Source organism: Anthonomus grandis, chromosome 11 (assembly GCF_022605725.1).
Source record: "Anthonomus grandis grandis chromosome 11, icAntGran1.3, whole genome shotgun sequence".
Classification (NCBI taxonomy): domain Eukaryota; kingdom Metazoa; phylum Arthropoda; class Insecta; order Coleoptera; family Curculionidae; genus Anthonomus; species Anthonomus grandis.
This window is the reverse complement of record NC_065556.1, coordinates 23,571,063-23,585,502: the sequence shown is the minus strand read 5'-3', so window position 1 is coordinate 23,585,502 and position 14,440 is coordinate 23,571,063. Positions and strand designations below refer to the sequence as shown.

Sequence of the window (14,440 nt, the reverse complement as noted above, 5' to 3'; positions counted from 1 at the left end):
GAACTCGGGACATGTATTTATATTTCTTCCATTGCAATTGGAATTTTTTGTTAACCGGTGTACTGATAATTAAACAAATTACAAAAGACACAAAGATACAATTTTACCGGCTGTAGTAAATGTGACCCCAGTTTTTTAAATATTTGTCCACAGTGGTAGTGGAAAAAAGTATGGAAACTTTTAATAATGTTCGTATAAATATACAATAGTCTTTTTGCAATAAGGCATGTGAATTTCGGGTTCTAAAGAGTCTTAGTTCTACAGAGCAAATATCGTGTTAACGAATTAATTTAAAAATAAAAAGTTCTGGATTTATTTAAAGTGGGAAGAAAAAGGTGGAATCTCGTAGCAGTTTGTGGAGCAAAACGTGAACAGGAGACCCATAGGAAACCGTCGTCAGCTTTTATTTTAAAAAAATATAAAGGCCTAAAAAATGGAGTTTGCTAGGGCTCATTTTACTTGGTCTCCAGAAAAATGGAATACCGTTCTGTGGAGTGATGGTAGGTGCAAAATTCAAAGCAAAGTACCAAATTCCTACTGTGAAGCATGGTCTGAGGATGTTTTTCTCGATCTGGTACCGGGCCAATCATTCAAGGGCAGGATAAGATGGATCACTTTCAATATATACTATAATATACCATTTCGGTGGATTTTTCAACAGGACAATGGTCCGAAACCTTCTTCCAAGGAAGTAAAAAAATTTACCAGAAAAACATAACTCTATATACTTGAATGGCCATTTTAACCCCCAGACCTAAATCCCATTAAACATCTTTGGGATGTCTTAGATTGCCCGATTCGGACCCATTCTGAGACTAAAAATGAACAGCAATTGTGTAAAAACAGTGCAAAGCATAGAATTGTGTAAAAACAAAGCAACACTATAAAGCATAAAATTAAAATATATAATAAATAAAATTAAAATTAGTCGCACATTCCCCTAGAAACGCTCCAAAAATGTTCACTCTATGTCTAGAAGATTCCAGGCAGTCTTAGATACTAAAAAATGTTTATCATTATATTATTATTTAAAAACCAAAATTTGAACAAATATTATTTTGTTTAAAAAATAAATAAATATGTAGGCTGCAATAATAAGAGAGAATCCAAATATACTCATAATCTTAACAAGTTTCCATACTTTTTCCCACTGCTGTATATTCTCAAAGATGGTCCCCTTATCACTTTATAATTTTTTTAAATAGAAAAAAAAGACAACCATCGAATAATTTAACTGATTTACTACTTTGTCATGGATAATGCAACATTTTTGATGCTCATGTTGGTAATTAATAACACTTTGGATAAACGCTACAGATAAGGGATAAAGATTAAGAGGAATGTATTGAAAGATCCTCTTACACTTTCACTTGTCACTTTCTAATCTCATATGTCTCATAAATTTTTTGGTAAGTCAAATTCTTCGAAATTCTAGATACATTTCTGATCTTTCCACTAATAGGATGTGGGTTGGGGCTAACTTGAATATTCTATTTTTATTCGATAGAAAATTAACTCTGAGTACAATGACACTTCGTGGGTCTTAAGAATCCAGAAAATTCCATTTAGCATGCCATGACTTCTTTAGGCGTAAACAAATAAATTATTCAAGTGTTTTTTGTCATAAGTTGACATATGAGGTGCATTGTACCCAGAACGTTATTTTTTATCCAAAAATTATAAAAACATTTGAACGCTTCATTTTATCTAAATTCATCTCACATGCGTAAATATGTCAAATTTCTGTAAAAAAAAAAATTCTTTGTTTAACTGTTTAATACATAAAAGGTCAGTTTTAAAATGGAAAATGGAATATGGAAGCCCGACATAAAGGGATATATATATAAAATTACCCTACAATAAAACCCCTTAAAATTAACTTACTAGATGAGTATCGTTTACGACCAGAGGGTGAATGTGATGAATATGCGCTCCAGGGACGCGAAAACGTGTCTTCCTCATTTTCTTCCTCTGCCACATCTGATGGTACCATTTAAAAAAAAGAAAACATATATAGACATGAACATGCTATAAGTCACTAACATTTAAGAAGAATTATTTGATACTAGTTATATCTAGAAGTACCTGTTAACCTGTGCCGTCCGTATTTGTCGATCATTTTTTTAAGCGGATCGTCCGTTTCATCTGTGTGAAAAATACCATTAAAATCCAACCAAAATGTCAAATTTAAGACGACGATATGTGGATTCTTAATGTTTGTTCACGAAATATTTTTTTTTTAAATAGAAACCTTAATTAAGCGTTCTAGCATACAGGTGGGTCACATCCTACACCGCGGTACTACCTACGAAATTGTTTCTTTTTGGTACACCTGTAGTTCAGAATCCGCGTTTTGCAACGTTGGTAAACAAACCCATCGTTTGACATGTACGTAGGAATTTCTAGCGGTATATTTTTTATTTATTTTTTGGGGCTTTTAAGGTCATTGTGACTATTTTATGTGTGATTATTGGCAAGAAAAATTGTCTGGTCCTAGAGGTTCAAAATGTGAATTATTTCTCGAGACCTCAGTTTGTAAGTTTGAATTTGGAAGGTTTAAAAATTACTTATCTGATTTATACATTAATAACCAATTCTTCAAAATATTTAATTTTATTCAATGTGATTTTAATTGCACAAAATTGGTTCAATGATTTTATTTGGGTAAGTCCTAAGGATGATCTCATATAAATCGAAACGTCCGAATGGAATATATAATTTATCATCTGAAGTTGTTTTTTTTTGTTAATCTATATGCAACATAAGAAAAAATTAAGCAAACTTTCAAATTTAATGTATGACGTTTGGTATCTTGGCAATCAACTTGGTTTCTTTAAAATGATGGATCGCATTCATATAAATTACGCGATGTTTCGACATAGGAATAACCATCGTCAGGAATTTTCCTTTAGAGCGCGCATGACTGTTTTGCAGTTAGATGAAATACAATCTAAAAACCATCATACTGCCTCTCACACCTTAGTTTTGCTATAAGTCATTATTCTAAAAAAAACACGACGAAGGATAGATTTATGGAGAACATTATGTTTCAGACAAAGATGATCATACGTTTCTTCCATTAAAACATTTTTTTAATGAGCATATGCTATAGTGTTATCACCTGTACCTACTATTTTAAAGTGTCAAGAAATTTCCTATACTTTTTGAGAAAATTGCGAATTTTTGATCAGGCGTTTTTCCAGAATTCCTCGTACTGCATGGAAAATAAATCCAAATTTTCTTTTTGTTAAGCTTATTTTTTAGAGGTGCACAGATTTTTTGTAAAGAAATTAAAAAGTGATTTTTATGTAAATTTTCAATACCTCTCCTGTTGATTTTCAGCCAAAAATGTAATTTTTTTTGTGTTTTTCCATATTAATTCAAAGTTATATATTGTCTTGTTTTAATTTTATACTTAAGAAAATTTGTTGAAAACCGATTCCGGTCAGCTTTTAAACATTTTTCAAAATTTCCATAACAGATTCTTATATGGATTGTATTTGTACATATTTTTCCTCGCTTTCCTATGGAAAATGAAGACTTTCCCCATAAGGCGTTCTTCATGCTTAATATATGTCAATTTATTTGTAAGAGCACCAATTTCAAAGCATTACAGCTAAATAGCTCTTGATTGAACCGACCTAGTCACCATATTCATTTAGTCAACACCCTATATAGACCATATGTAATAACCCAATATAAAATAGTTATAGAAACCATGAGAGTTCAATAAATATTCTACATCAAACATTAATTCAATCCTGAGACATTAAACATCCTGACCTTTTAAAGCCTCTGCTATAACTGCAGCAGTTACACGTAAATAATTACAATTTATGATGGTGCTTAATCTTTATTTCCATAAGTCGGTTTATACACGGTTTATGGGTGGCGCTCGATTTGGTGTGAAAATTTTCCATAACCCGGACTAAAAAAAAAACGAGATCACATTTTCCTTCTCACTAAAAAAGGATAAACTAATTAAACTACGTTTCTCGTAGCGTAATGAAATTCAAACACGTCCGCGATTGTTGTAATGAGAGTTATCAAATACGCTGATCGAAAGTCAATAATGAGCTGTTTGTTTTTTTTTTCTTTATTATTTCGTCCCTAATATGGAAACTAACTACTAATTGTTGTTCCTGGTTAGACTCATTAGAATATTATCGAATTCCTTTAAATATTTGCGAAAAGTTGAATTAATTTCTGTATTACTTGGGTGGGTATTTTAACGCCTTGGCATCAACACATACTGTGACGTATGTATTGTATGTTCTTTGCATTAAGGACAGTTAACCCAGATAGATAAAAAGTCACGTCATAAATAAATGGCGTGGGTTGAGCTTCATTGATATTCAAGAATCAGCACAAATTTATGTTTAAAATTATAGTTAATTAAAGATTTTATGGTCGTGGTATAGATATCTTCTTTATATTAATAGAGGGTATCAAACCCTACCTCCTGGATGCTATCCTTATTTAAAAATAATGCCACCATGATCAACCGACCTAAGACCTTTAGATAGAAAACCTTAAGACCTAAACTAAGCTCCAAACCACTATAGATAAGAGGGTGAGGGTGATCAGTTGTGTATTATTGATACATAAAGACACTAGTTTCATTCCTTTAGAAAATGACACTATTATCAACAGATCAAAACCTCCATATTTCTATTTCAGCCATTGAAGGCATCCTTGAATCTTAAAATGTCTCTATATTAGAGGCCAAGGTACACATTATCTTACAGTAGTTGGATCAGTTGCTTTTGAGATTTCGAACTTATTTTGATGTGACCATTTCCATGTAGATGACTGAATGGCCACCACGATCTCTCGACCTTGTAAAATACTTGAATGTGTGAACCAGATAAATGGGAGAATAACAGCTATGAAAAAATACTGAAAATTAAGCATAAATTGTATTTTGTTTTAAATTAAATTAATGCTGTTATTTTAACAATTGTTGGGATTTACTTTAAGCGATGACCTCGTCATCAACTTTTCCTTTAAATCAAGCATACGACCTGTTTCCGTCAGTTAATCCCATCAGTAAACGGAGCTTCGCAAAACAAACTTAATATTTCCTCATTGAACGGCTCTATGCCCGTGTGCCTATTATTAAATTTTACGCAATTACCAGATCAAGACAATTGTTATTATTTGTCGGTAACTTGGAAGGAAAAAACATAAAAACACCCACTTTAACAAAAATCCTCGACCGACCGCGAACTGAATGATAATTTTATTTTTTTGAATTTGGGAGTAGAATTTGCGCGTGACTTTAATATTCATTGTGAATAAACTCGAAAAGTTGCTTAATGAGTCAGAATATCCAACGTACTTGCGGAATAATAAAGGTGTTGATAAAAAACTGGTTTTTGTGATGTTGGGTGACTGTTAATAAGGAAATTATTGTTAAAAATCCAAAAATTGTGCTCTTTACAACCATAAAATGATGCTATACGGTAAACAAAATTGAAATTAAATAGATTTTGTTAGAGAATGATCTCATACATGGTAATATGAAGAAAAATTAACATTTTATAACTTCTAATAATAAAACAAATAAATTCTGCCTGCCAATGTCCTTGCCTTTTTTTTTAGGAAAACCGCTGTAGGCAGGAAAATTTGCAAAAATAATTTTCCTATTGCATCCTCTCTACATCACACAATTTTAATTGTATATATGACAATACTTCAGGACGTGGGTTATTTTTAGTAATTTCGCATCAGTTCAAGCTCAAGGTTGTCAAACACGCTAATTTTTTTTTATATACTTGTCTTGTTTATTATCACTTTTAGAACTACAGTACAGCCAAAAACGGTTATAAAACCTTCAACCAGCGAGGCTTAAGCAATTACCCAAGATGCATAATCCTATCAAAATACAACACAATAGTCCCATTGTCAAAACCTAATTAAGTAAATAAACATTATGTAAATAAGAACAATAGACATCCCGAGAAAGGAATACGCTGGAAATCGTTGCCCATCAGAACAATTTCGCGAAATTTCGATGGCAAGATATTCGATAATATGCAACTCGATACGGACTTTGTAATATCAAAATCCGTGCCGCAAGATTGACGGCCTGGGAACAAAACAACTTATTACCATATAGGATAATGAGAGAGTGTCTTTTATGTACAATAAAAGTCACCTTGAGAACTGTATGTGCTAAGCATTCTCTCTAATTGTTAATTTCTCATCAGATGCTTTGTACTTTTTCTTTGGAAATTCATGATTTCTGTGAATTGTGGTGATTGTTATTAACTTTTGTTGCTAGATTGTAGTTTAAATAAAGATTATAGCGGATTAAAATGGTTTATTTGGGTGTGGAATATAAGGCAAGGTGAGTTACATTTTGACCTGAAAATTCTGAGAGAGTTATAACAAGTTAAATTATTAAACAAAATAGAAACATAAAATCCACAGTGAAAATTTACAAAAACTTTAGTCATATTATATATTGTCCTGTCTAATGATGCCCTTATGGCGAAACATTTGACCAATTTTATAATATTTTTTTTTAATTCATAAAAGTTATTTAAATATGTTTCGAGAGCATCATCATCATGTCTAATTCATATGACTAAATTGTTTAACAAGTATTGTCCGTTTACTCATTATAATGGTTTCATTAGCGTCTTCTAAACTATTGAAAAATTTGAATATCCATATCTGAATTAACTAAATCAGGAAAATTTTAGATATATCCTTGGCATCTGTCGGGATATAAAAACTATGCATGATATTCTCTGTTTTTTGGTAACTTTTTGTAGGTAATAAATTTTATTGTCGATAAACTAAAATTCCATAAATAATAAACAAAAATTACATTCAAGTCTACATGGTAAATATTTTCTGTGAATTTTAAACGGAATAACTACAAATATTTATTTTGTTTAACTGCAACAGGTAAACATACGATTTATGACTACTGTAGGTGACTTATTTTCCATTTAAAATAAATAAATAGATTTTTAATCTGCCTTCTTCTCTGTGGGTTTTTGTCACGGCCAATAGGTGTCTAATATACGGATATTAATACACCTGCTGCAACACCTTACTAACAAGAAGATTTTTTAAATTGTTACTTCAATAAATCTAGTCTGAAATATTCTGCACTAAAATCGATTAATTTTTAGGCTTCTACTAAGTACTTTCGTGAACAAACTATCGATTTTTCAAGTAAAACTACATGACCAAATTTTTCTAGGTTTTTTCTAAAAAAAATCCACATATCTAACAACATTATGCATCAGAAGGAGAAACTTACCCCAAAGGCTCATTTTAAAGAAAAGAAAATTCCGAGTAGGAAAACCGTACTAGAAGAAAAACAACAACACAACGAACACCTGACGAATGAATGGCGAGCTGCGAGAGCGTGAAGTACCGGCTACCAGAGATATTGGAACGGGAACAAACAAAAATTCCGTACCGTTTGTTCCATATCGGTTCAATCGGATTCGATCTTACGTCAATCTTGAGTATAATATGAGCTGATTTTGCGAAAAAGTACATTTTTAAAAATGAACCCAATTTTCATCTGATGGCACACATCATTTTGAGTACTAGAGAGAGCATTTTGAGTTGAGGATTTAAGTAGTGCAGTTTTGGTTGGACCTTTTTTTAAATTTCTTCCATTTTTGAAACGATGGATGCTTACGGCATATTATGCTATTAGGGCTATAAACAAAACACCCTCCCTCTGGTCAGCTAATAGGTAGATTTATTAATTTTTCCCATGCAAGCAGACCTCACTATTTTTTACCAAAACAGTCGAGATCCACCATACTCAACAAGCATTATTAGAAATAAGTATGTCATTATAATTGTATAACAACATGTAAATATTATACAATTTTCCGCATTACAGCATGAAATAAAAGTACAGGCGATCCTTTGTGCTACTTAATATTGTACCATTAAAAATAATAATTCAATATAATTGTCTGGGTGCACGACTATTATTGGAATAATGTAATAAATATATATAGATAATATTGTGGTATTTTAACAGCAAGACCAACCTATGCTTGCTAAAAACCCAATAAAATACATACATACAGTTATTATTGACAGCCTGACATGAATCAACCATTATGTCTTATTATTTACCTGTATCAACACTTACAAAGACGTTTTACGTAATTTGTTTGAAGTACGCCTACACACTCTCTTACTTTGGTGTTGGGCGTGGGTTTTTTTTATTATTATAAAATGCCTATTCGATTTTCCGGCTACGTAAAAATTTTCTTATTAAAGATGTGAAAAAAAAATCATTTTTTTTTTTTAATCTACTGAGCCATCAGAGTTTTTAATACCCCCAGAACATTTCTGCCATAATGCATTTCATGATGCCTTAAAGGTTAACCTGGTATTTATTTACTGTCATAAGCAGATTGCACGATACCATTCTAAATGCGGGTGGAGCAACGTGAAAAACGATTTTAAATTTCGTGACCTTTTTATGATGGAATGTTATGGTTCAGTAACAACATTTATTTTTTTAAACCTAAATAAAATATATAAGTGGTGTTAGGTATCTGTAATGAACTAAAAATAAATTCTTACCTTAAAAACAATATGTACTTACCTTTTTTTTATCAGAGACACTTAATATTTATCACTTTTTTATGAACTGTCCAAAATAATAGATTATTTTTGAAAAAATACTTGAAAATGATATGGGTATACATTTTGTCAAATTTATGAATCACATGTGTGAGAAAAACTTGTGTATTCCAAGGTAATATTTTTTAATAACATCATAACACTACATTTTAACAATTTATTACAAATGAAACCAGTTTCATAAAAATGTTACAGGTTAAGAAATACACAACAATAAAGGGTACAGCATACACAGTTGGAAGTTTAAATCTCTTTTTTTGTTACTACCAGTGTGGAAGAAAATTGGCTGATGTATATATAATTTATATAGTATTTAAAAATGCTATAATTTTAATTACAAGAAAAAAAAACAAACAAAAGACCAATTTTTTTTTCAATTATGAGGTATTTTACCCTGTGTGGGGTGTAGCATGTACAACTAATTTTAGTGAAATTAAAACTCTCCAAAATTGTGTAATAAAAACATTATTTAATCTGCCCTACAGAACTAGACTTAAACATTCATCAAAAAAGGTAAGTTAATTTTTAAAATTATTAACCATCAGCTTAAGAGTAAGACCACATTCATCTTTGATAATACTGTGTATGAAATTACATAATACTTGACAATGTAACAATATTTACTTAAACCATGTTAGAGCAAATATTGCTCTGCATAATCCAGTATCAAAAGTGTACACTTCTTTTAATTATTTACCTGTAGATCTAAGTAACTCCAGTACTATATATCCATTTAACTGTGCCATTAAAAATTATTTTTTAATCCCTATTATCTGTATCTTGCAATGTCATGGAATATATTGTCTCTGTTACCAAAGCTTTATGCATTGTTTAGGACACATCTTTGCTTAGATACAGTGAATTTTTCTCTCCTACAGAGAGAGCATGATTTATTATAGTAGACACAGTGGCATGTATTTCTAAAACCATTAACATTATTATAAAACAATAAGTTCCAAATCCATGGCCCTTAATAAAGTTTTGGCATAACCAGATAACCAAATTGCTCACTCTGAATATAAAAAAATTATATCCATTCCTTAAAAAAACATGTAATTTGTCATGAAACAAATTTTGTTGATGCCAATGATATTGTGTAAAGAACTCTAGTGATGGTGAGGATTAAAAATTGAGCATTGAATGTAAAATTTTTATCTGAATTCGTAGGAAACTGTGCACACCCTACATAAAAGGGGTACTTATGTAGTATGTAGGTACTTAAACTAATTTAGATACAAAAATCTTGCTACATTTTTTCAAACAATTCGGCACACACTTTTTTCTTCTTAGTGTCCAATTTAATGAATGCCATAATTTCACAAAAAAAACATATTCTTACTTCATTTGCAAGTGATGTATCCAATTCACTACTATGTATAAAATAAGTACTATACTCTTTATAATCTTTTCATGCCAAAAAATCAAATAAAAGAAAAGAAAAACTACAGGTAAGTACTTACTACTTCTAGGAGGAGATGTAGGTACAGGAGGCTTATGTCTATCCCCACACAGCCTACCAATTTTACTAGGCGGCCTTATTCCACTTTTTGATGAGGCAACACTGGCTAATGATGAGGCACTAGTGCTCAGTTCAGAGGTACTAACTAAATTTGAGGGTTTTGCCTTTTCATCTGGAGGAGGTTGAGTTGAAGTATTAGACATTTTGGCACCTTAATTTATAAAACACTAAAAAAAGCAAACAAATATTAGAATAGTATTGGATACTTAAAAAAATTAATTTTCATTGAAGTAATATGTTCTGTCTAGTTTAAAAGTGCCTAGTTAAATACTGTGTTTGGTATTAGTCAGGATGTACTTAGAAGTTTAAGCATTTCCAATTTATTCAAACATCCTCTCCTAATTATAAAGTAACTTAACTAGTCTTGAATTAAATATTTCCATATAATGAATGAGCTTCAGGAACCTAGTTGTTCCCAAAGCTTATTGGCTGTGTTTGTTTACATTTTCCATAAAAGGTCAACTACCTGTTTTGTTTCTTAATTGTCCACAAATTTATGTATGACTAAAATGTGTCTTAATTAGTAATAATTATAATTAATTAAGTTATGTGCGATCAATTGCAATCTTGGATTTGTAAACAACGACGTTATTAATAGATTTTTAAATAAAAATCGCCATCTCCACTTCTATGGGTTTTATAATACCATAACGTTCATCGAACAAGCCTAATAAAAAATAAAGTTAAATTACTTAAGGTTGTACTTACATAAGCTAAATCCTTAAATAAATTTACTATTAATACAATAAAAATTACGATTTATGAATAATTTTTCTTAGTATAATTCACAAAAACCATCATTTTTAGTTTACTCATAAGGGAACTGTCAAAATCAGCTGTACATTCTCGCTTCCCGCCATTGGGTAAAATCCAATCACATGACCTTATTGTGTTGCTACATTGCAATCGCCCGACCAATTACACCTCTAGTTTCTTATACAAAATGGCGTCCGTCAGTTTGACGTTTCATTTTCAAAATATAACCTAAATTAATAATTTCTCTAATGATTTGACGATGGCTGTTTTTAGAGCTTTGGGGCGAAATATCCCCTATTTAAGGCAACAATTCGGGGCCCTGCTGGGAAACACGAGCAAGTCAGTGAAGTTTATTTGCGGGGTTGTGCTTATAAGCTATGGGCTTACTTACTTCTGGGATGCTCAGTTTATACAGGATTACATATCTGTTACACCAGGATTTATTATGCCCCCTACACGAATTTGGTCTTTATTCATCTTTTGTTTTATGGAAATACATTTTTGGGAGGTCCTGGTGGATATCATTACGGTAGGATTATGTGGAAAACTGATAGAGCCTCTGTGGGGTCCCATGGAAATGATGACATTCTTTGCACTAGTAAACTTTGGTGTTGGATTAATAACAACAGTTTTTTACTTTATATTGTATTACTGCGTGGATGACGCGACGTTTTTGTATCATGTGCACATTCATGGACTTGCAGGCTACATTGCCGGTGTATCTGTGGCAGTCAAACAAATTATGCCTGATCTAGTCATTATGAAAACACCTCTCGGGAAATTAAGTAACAGAAATATACCTTTAGCTGTCTTTTTTCTGTCTTTAATTTTTAAACTTATTGGATTGGTAGATGGTACCTATCCTACAATGTACTTTTGGGGTATGATCATCAGTTGGGTTTATTTGAGGTTTTATCAGAAGCACAGTGGTTCTAGAGGAGATATGGCTGATTATTTTACATTTGCAAGGTAATATATCTTTTTTACTTATATCTATTAAGTATTTAAATGTGTTTCTTGTGCATTTACAATTAGTTCCACTTTTTTGGAATGTAAAACAATAGTCATTTAATTGTAAAAGTGAAAGTTTCGAACTGGCACAATTTCAAGTAGAAGTGGATTTGGAAAATATAGGGTTGACTCAGGCAATTGTAAATGATTTTGACAGGTTTATCTCAGTACTAAAAAGTAAATCTCACTGATTCAAAACAAACCTTTTTTTTTAACTTTCAATTCTTTAAACATTATTAGAAGTTGTTTGTGGAACTATATTATGGAATCAAACATGTTTACATTTTTCTTAATAAACTAGAATCAAGAGTAAATGAAAACATGGTTTTTTGTTAAATAACTGTCATGCTTAGAGTCCAACAATATTCTATTTCCTATATATTATACTTTTCATCATACATCAATGTTTGATTAAATTTTAACGCACACAAATTGTATTGTCTAGAGAGTACAACTCTTAAAAGTTAAAATTCCAAAACCAGATGTTATTGGTTTAACTGAGCATATATGCAACCAGCCATAATGATCTAAATGCAAAAACTACTTACCTGTTTTAAAAAGAAATTAAAGCAAAATTATCATATTTCTACTATCGTTTATTTGTAACTGGAATTTTAACCCCATTGCTTGATGGCCTTTATCTTTTACCCCAGTTGACCGAAAAGTATATTATTTCTTTTAAACTCCTATAAGTGAAAGTGAAAGATAAACATCTTCTTTCTGATAAACATTCAGATTAAATTTGTATTTCTAGCTTTTTCCCAAATGTGATCCAACCCCCAATTGCTGTGGTAAGCAACAGTATTTACAATGCCTTTGTAAAGATTGGGCTCTGTAAGAAGAGCTTGAGAAAATTTGATATGGCAAACCCATCTGGAGTCACCGTTACTGTGCCTGGTGTAGATCAGCATGATATGGAGAGAAGAAGGTTCCTAATTTATATCTTGTATTTCTGAATGAAATAACCAAATAATTTTTACAGACAAATCGCTCTTAAAGCCCTAAGTGAACGTTTATCAAAACCACAAAGTAGTGACAAGCAGCCACTTTTACCACTAACAGTGAGCAGTCCAAAAGTGTCACTTCCACCGAGGGTAATTCCAAGCACAGTAGGTGTGTCAGCTACTGCACAAGTTAATAATCAGCAGGAGTCCAATGTCACGGAAACACCATCAGTTTCCAGTACATCTAGCAGTATATTTATTCCTAATACTACTACTTCAGGTACTTAGCTTATTTAAGGTCTTTTGGGTGTTAACGTTTTTCTTTTTTGCGCACTTTCCTTCATGTATATTATGTAACGATTATTGTGATGTATTAGGGTTAAGATAGCAATAAAAGAACTATATTTTATTGTGAATTTATTGCACAGAATTGGGGTTTTATTTGGTTTATTTATTGGAATCCAGTATCACCAAGATATGTTAAGGAAAGTTTACTATATTATTTCATCACTGTAGATAATGTAAGATTTAAATAGACTAAAGTTGAAAATTATATAATTGTTAACTTTATTTTTTAATATATTAAATTAAAAAAAAAACATGTGTTTTATTCTCAATCATTTTATTATAATATAATATGATATAAAAACAACAGCATAAAAACATGCAGTTGCAGAGTCATCGCTTAATAAAATTGCACAGCTTTACATTTTAAGTCCCTTAAATTAAATATTCATTTAGCATAAAAATAATGGCAGTGAACCTTATAGTCCCAGCTTTTATACTAATTAAAACGCATAAAACATAAATAAAAACTTAAAATTAATATTTTTGCTTTGAGTAAAATACCCGAACAATGGCGTAAATTTTTTTTTACTTAAATGTATTGTTAAAAATAAAACTTTGTGCCATTGACAGGAAAGAACAGGGATTTTTGAGCAGATTTGATTTGTATGTTCTATGATAGTTTGTAGGCATTTTTTTTGAAATTCAAGGATACATAAAAAATATAATATGTTGTGGCGAATTTGGTTCAATTTCCTATGATTTTTAAAAATATTTCGGATTAAAAAAAATAGAATCACACGCCATATTTTATATAGTCAAGAATTAAATAGTCCATACTTGCAGTGGAGTCGTAGAGTAATTTATATGTTTGTTCACAATAGATACAGGGTGTACCAAAATATTTGAATACCAATTTTTAAGGTTAGTGGTTTCAATAACAATTGAAGTCATGACCAATTTATTTTGAATTTGAATTATTTATGGAAGAAAGAAATCTAAAACAATATATAAGGTGTCATGAGAAACAATAAAGTAATAAGTATTTAAAATAGGGAAACTTCAATGAACAAAACCAAACTATTTAATTTAAAAAAAAATGTTAAATACAATTTTTAAGGAAAGGAAAGAAAATTAAATTAACTGCAAAGTTAAAAAAAATAGGAAAAAAACTTATCAATCAATAAGAAAATCATTTTATAAGAAAATAAAAGTAACCTTTCAAGATGAAGAAAACCAAAATTTTATAAAGAATCCAAAAAAATTTCAAAAATCCTTCCAGACTTAA

At 30.7% G+C, this 14,440-nt stretch overlaps 2 protein-coding genes and 1 long non-coding RNA gene across 14 annotated transcripts in view; 2 read left to right on the top strand and 1 right to left on the bottom strand.

Annotated features, from left to right (window-relative positions):
* LOC126742546 (restin homolog) overlaps positions 1-11,012 on the bottom strand; it is a 29,411-nt gene extending 18,399 nt beyond the window's left edge. For 6 of the 9 annotated variants that reach the window (XM_050449205.1, XM_050449208.1, XM_050449206.1 and 3 more), the window contains exons 1-2: positions 10,865-11,012; positions 10,098-10,323 (exon numbers count right to left, since the gene is read on the bottom strand). In XM_050449205.1, coding sequence (XP_050305162.1) covers positions 10,098-10,299 — 202 coding nt within the window. In that variant the 5' untranslated portion in view covers positions 10,300-10,323; positions 10,865-11,012. Of the gene's footprint in view, positions 1-1,884; positions 1,981-2,085; positions 2,146-7,279; positions 7,429-10,097; positions 10,324-10,864 lie in introns of those variants that run through there. The other 3 variants (XM_050449207.1, XM_050449212.1, XM_050449213.1) reach the window with 2 other exon arrangements.
* Positions 5,128-9,089, top strand: LOC126742550 (uncharacterized). Of its 4 annotated transcripts, none has more exons than XR_007662598.1 (4): positions 5,128-5,465; positions 5,605-6,352; positions 7,220-8,752; positions 8,833-9,089. It is a non-coding gene; the product is annotated as an uncharacterized LOC126742550 (long non-coding RNA). The 4 variants fall into 4 exon arrangements; XR_007662597.1 differs by having other exon boundaries at positions 5,163-5,465; positions 5,605-5,745; positions 5,803-6,352; positions 7,220-9,089; XR_007662599.1 differs by having other exon boundaries at positions 5,157-5,517; positions 7,220-9,089.
* Positions 11,013-11,121: 109 nt separating the features above from the next.
* LOC126742548 (transmembrane protein 115) lies at positions 11,122-13,297 on the top strand. Its single transcript, XM_050449214.1, has 3 exons — positions 11,122-11,881; positions 12,678-12,851; positions 12,906-13,297. The coding sequence occupies exons 1-3, from the start codon at positions 11,172-11,174 to the stop codon at positions 13,153-13,155; spliced, it is 1,134 nt and encodes a 377-aa protein (XP_050305171.1). The 5' UTR covers positions 11,122-11,171; the 3' UTR covers positions 13,156-13,297.
* The last annotated feature ends 1,143 nt before the right edge of the window (positions 13,298-14,440 follow it).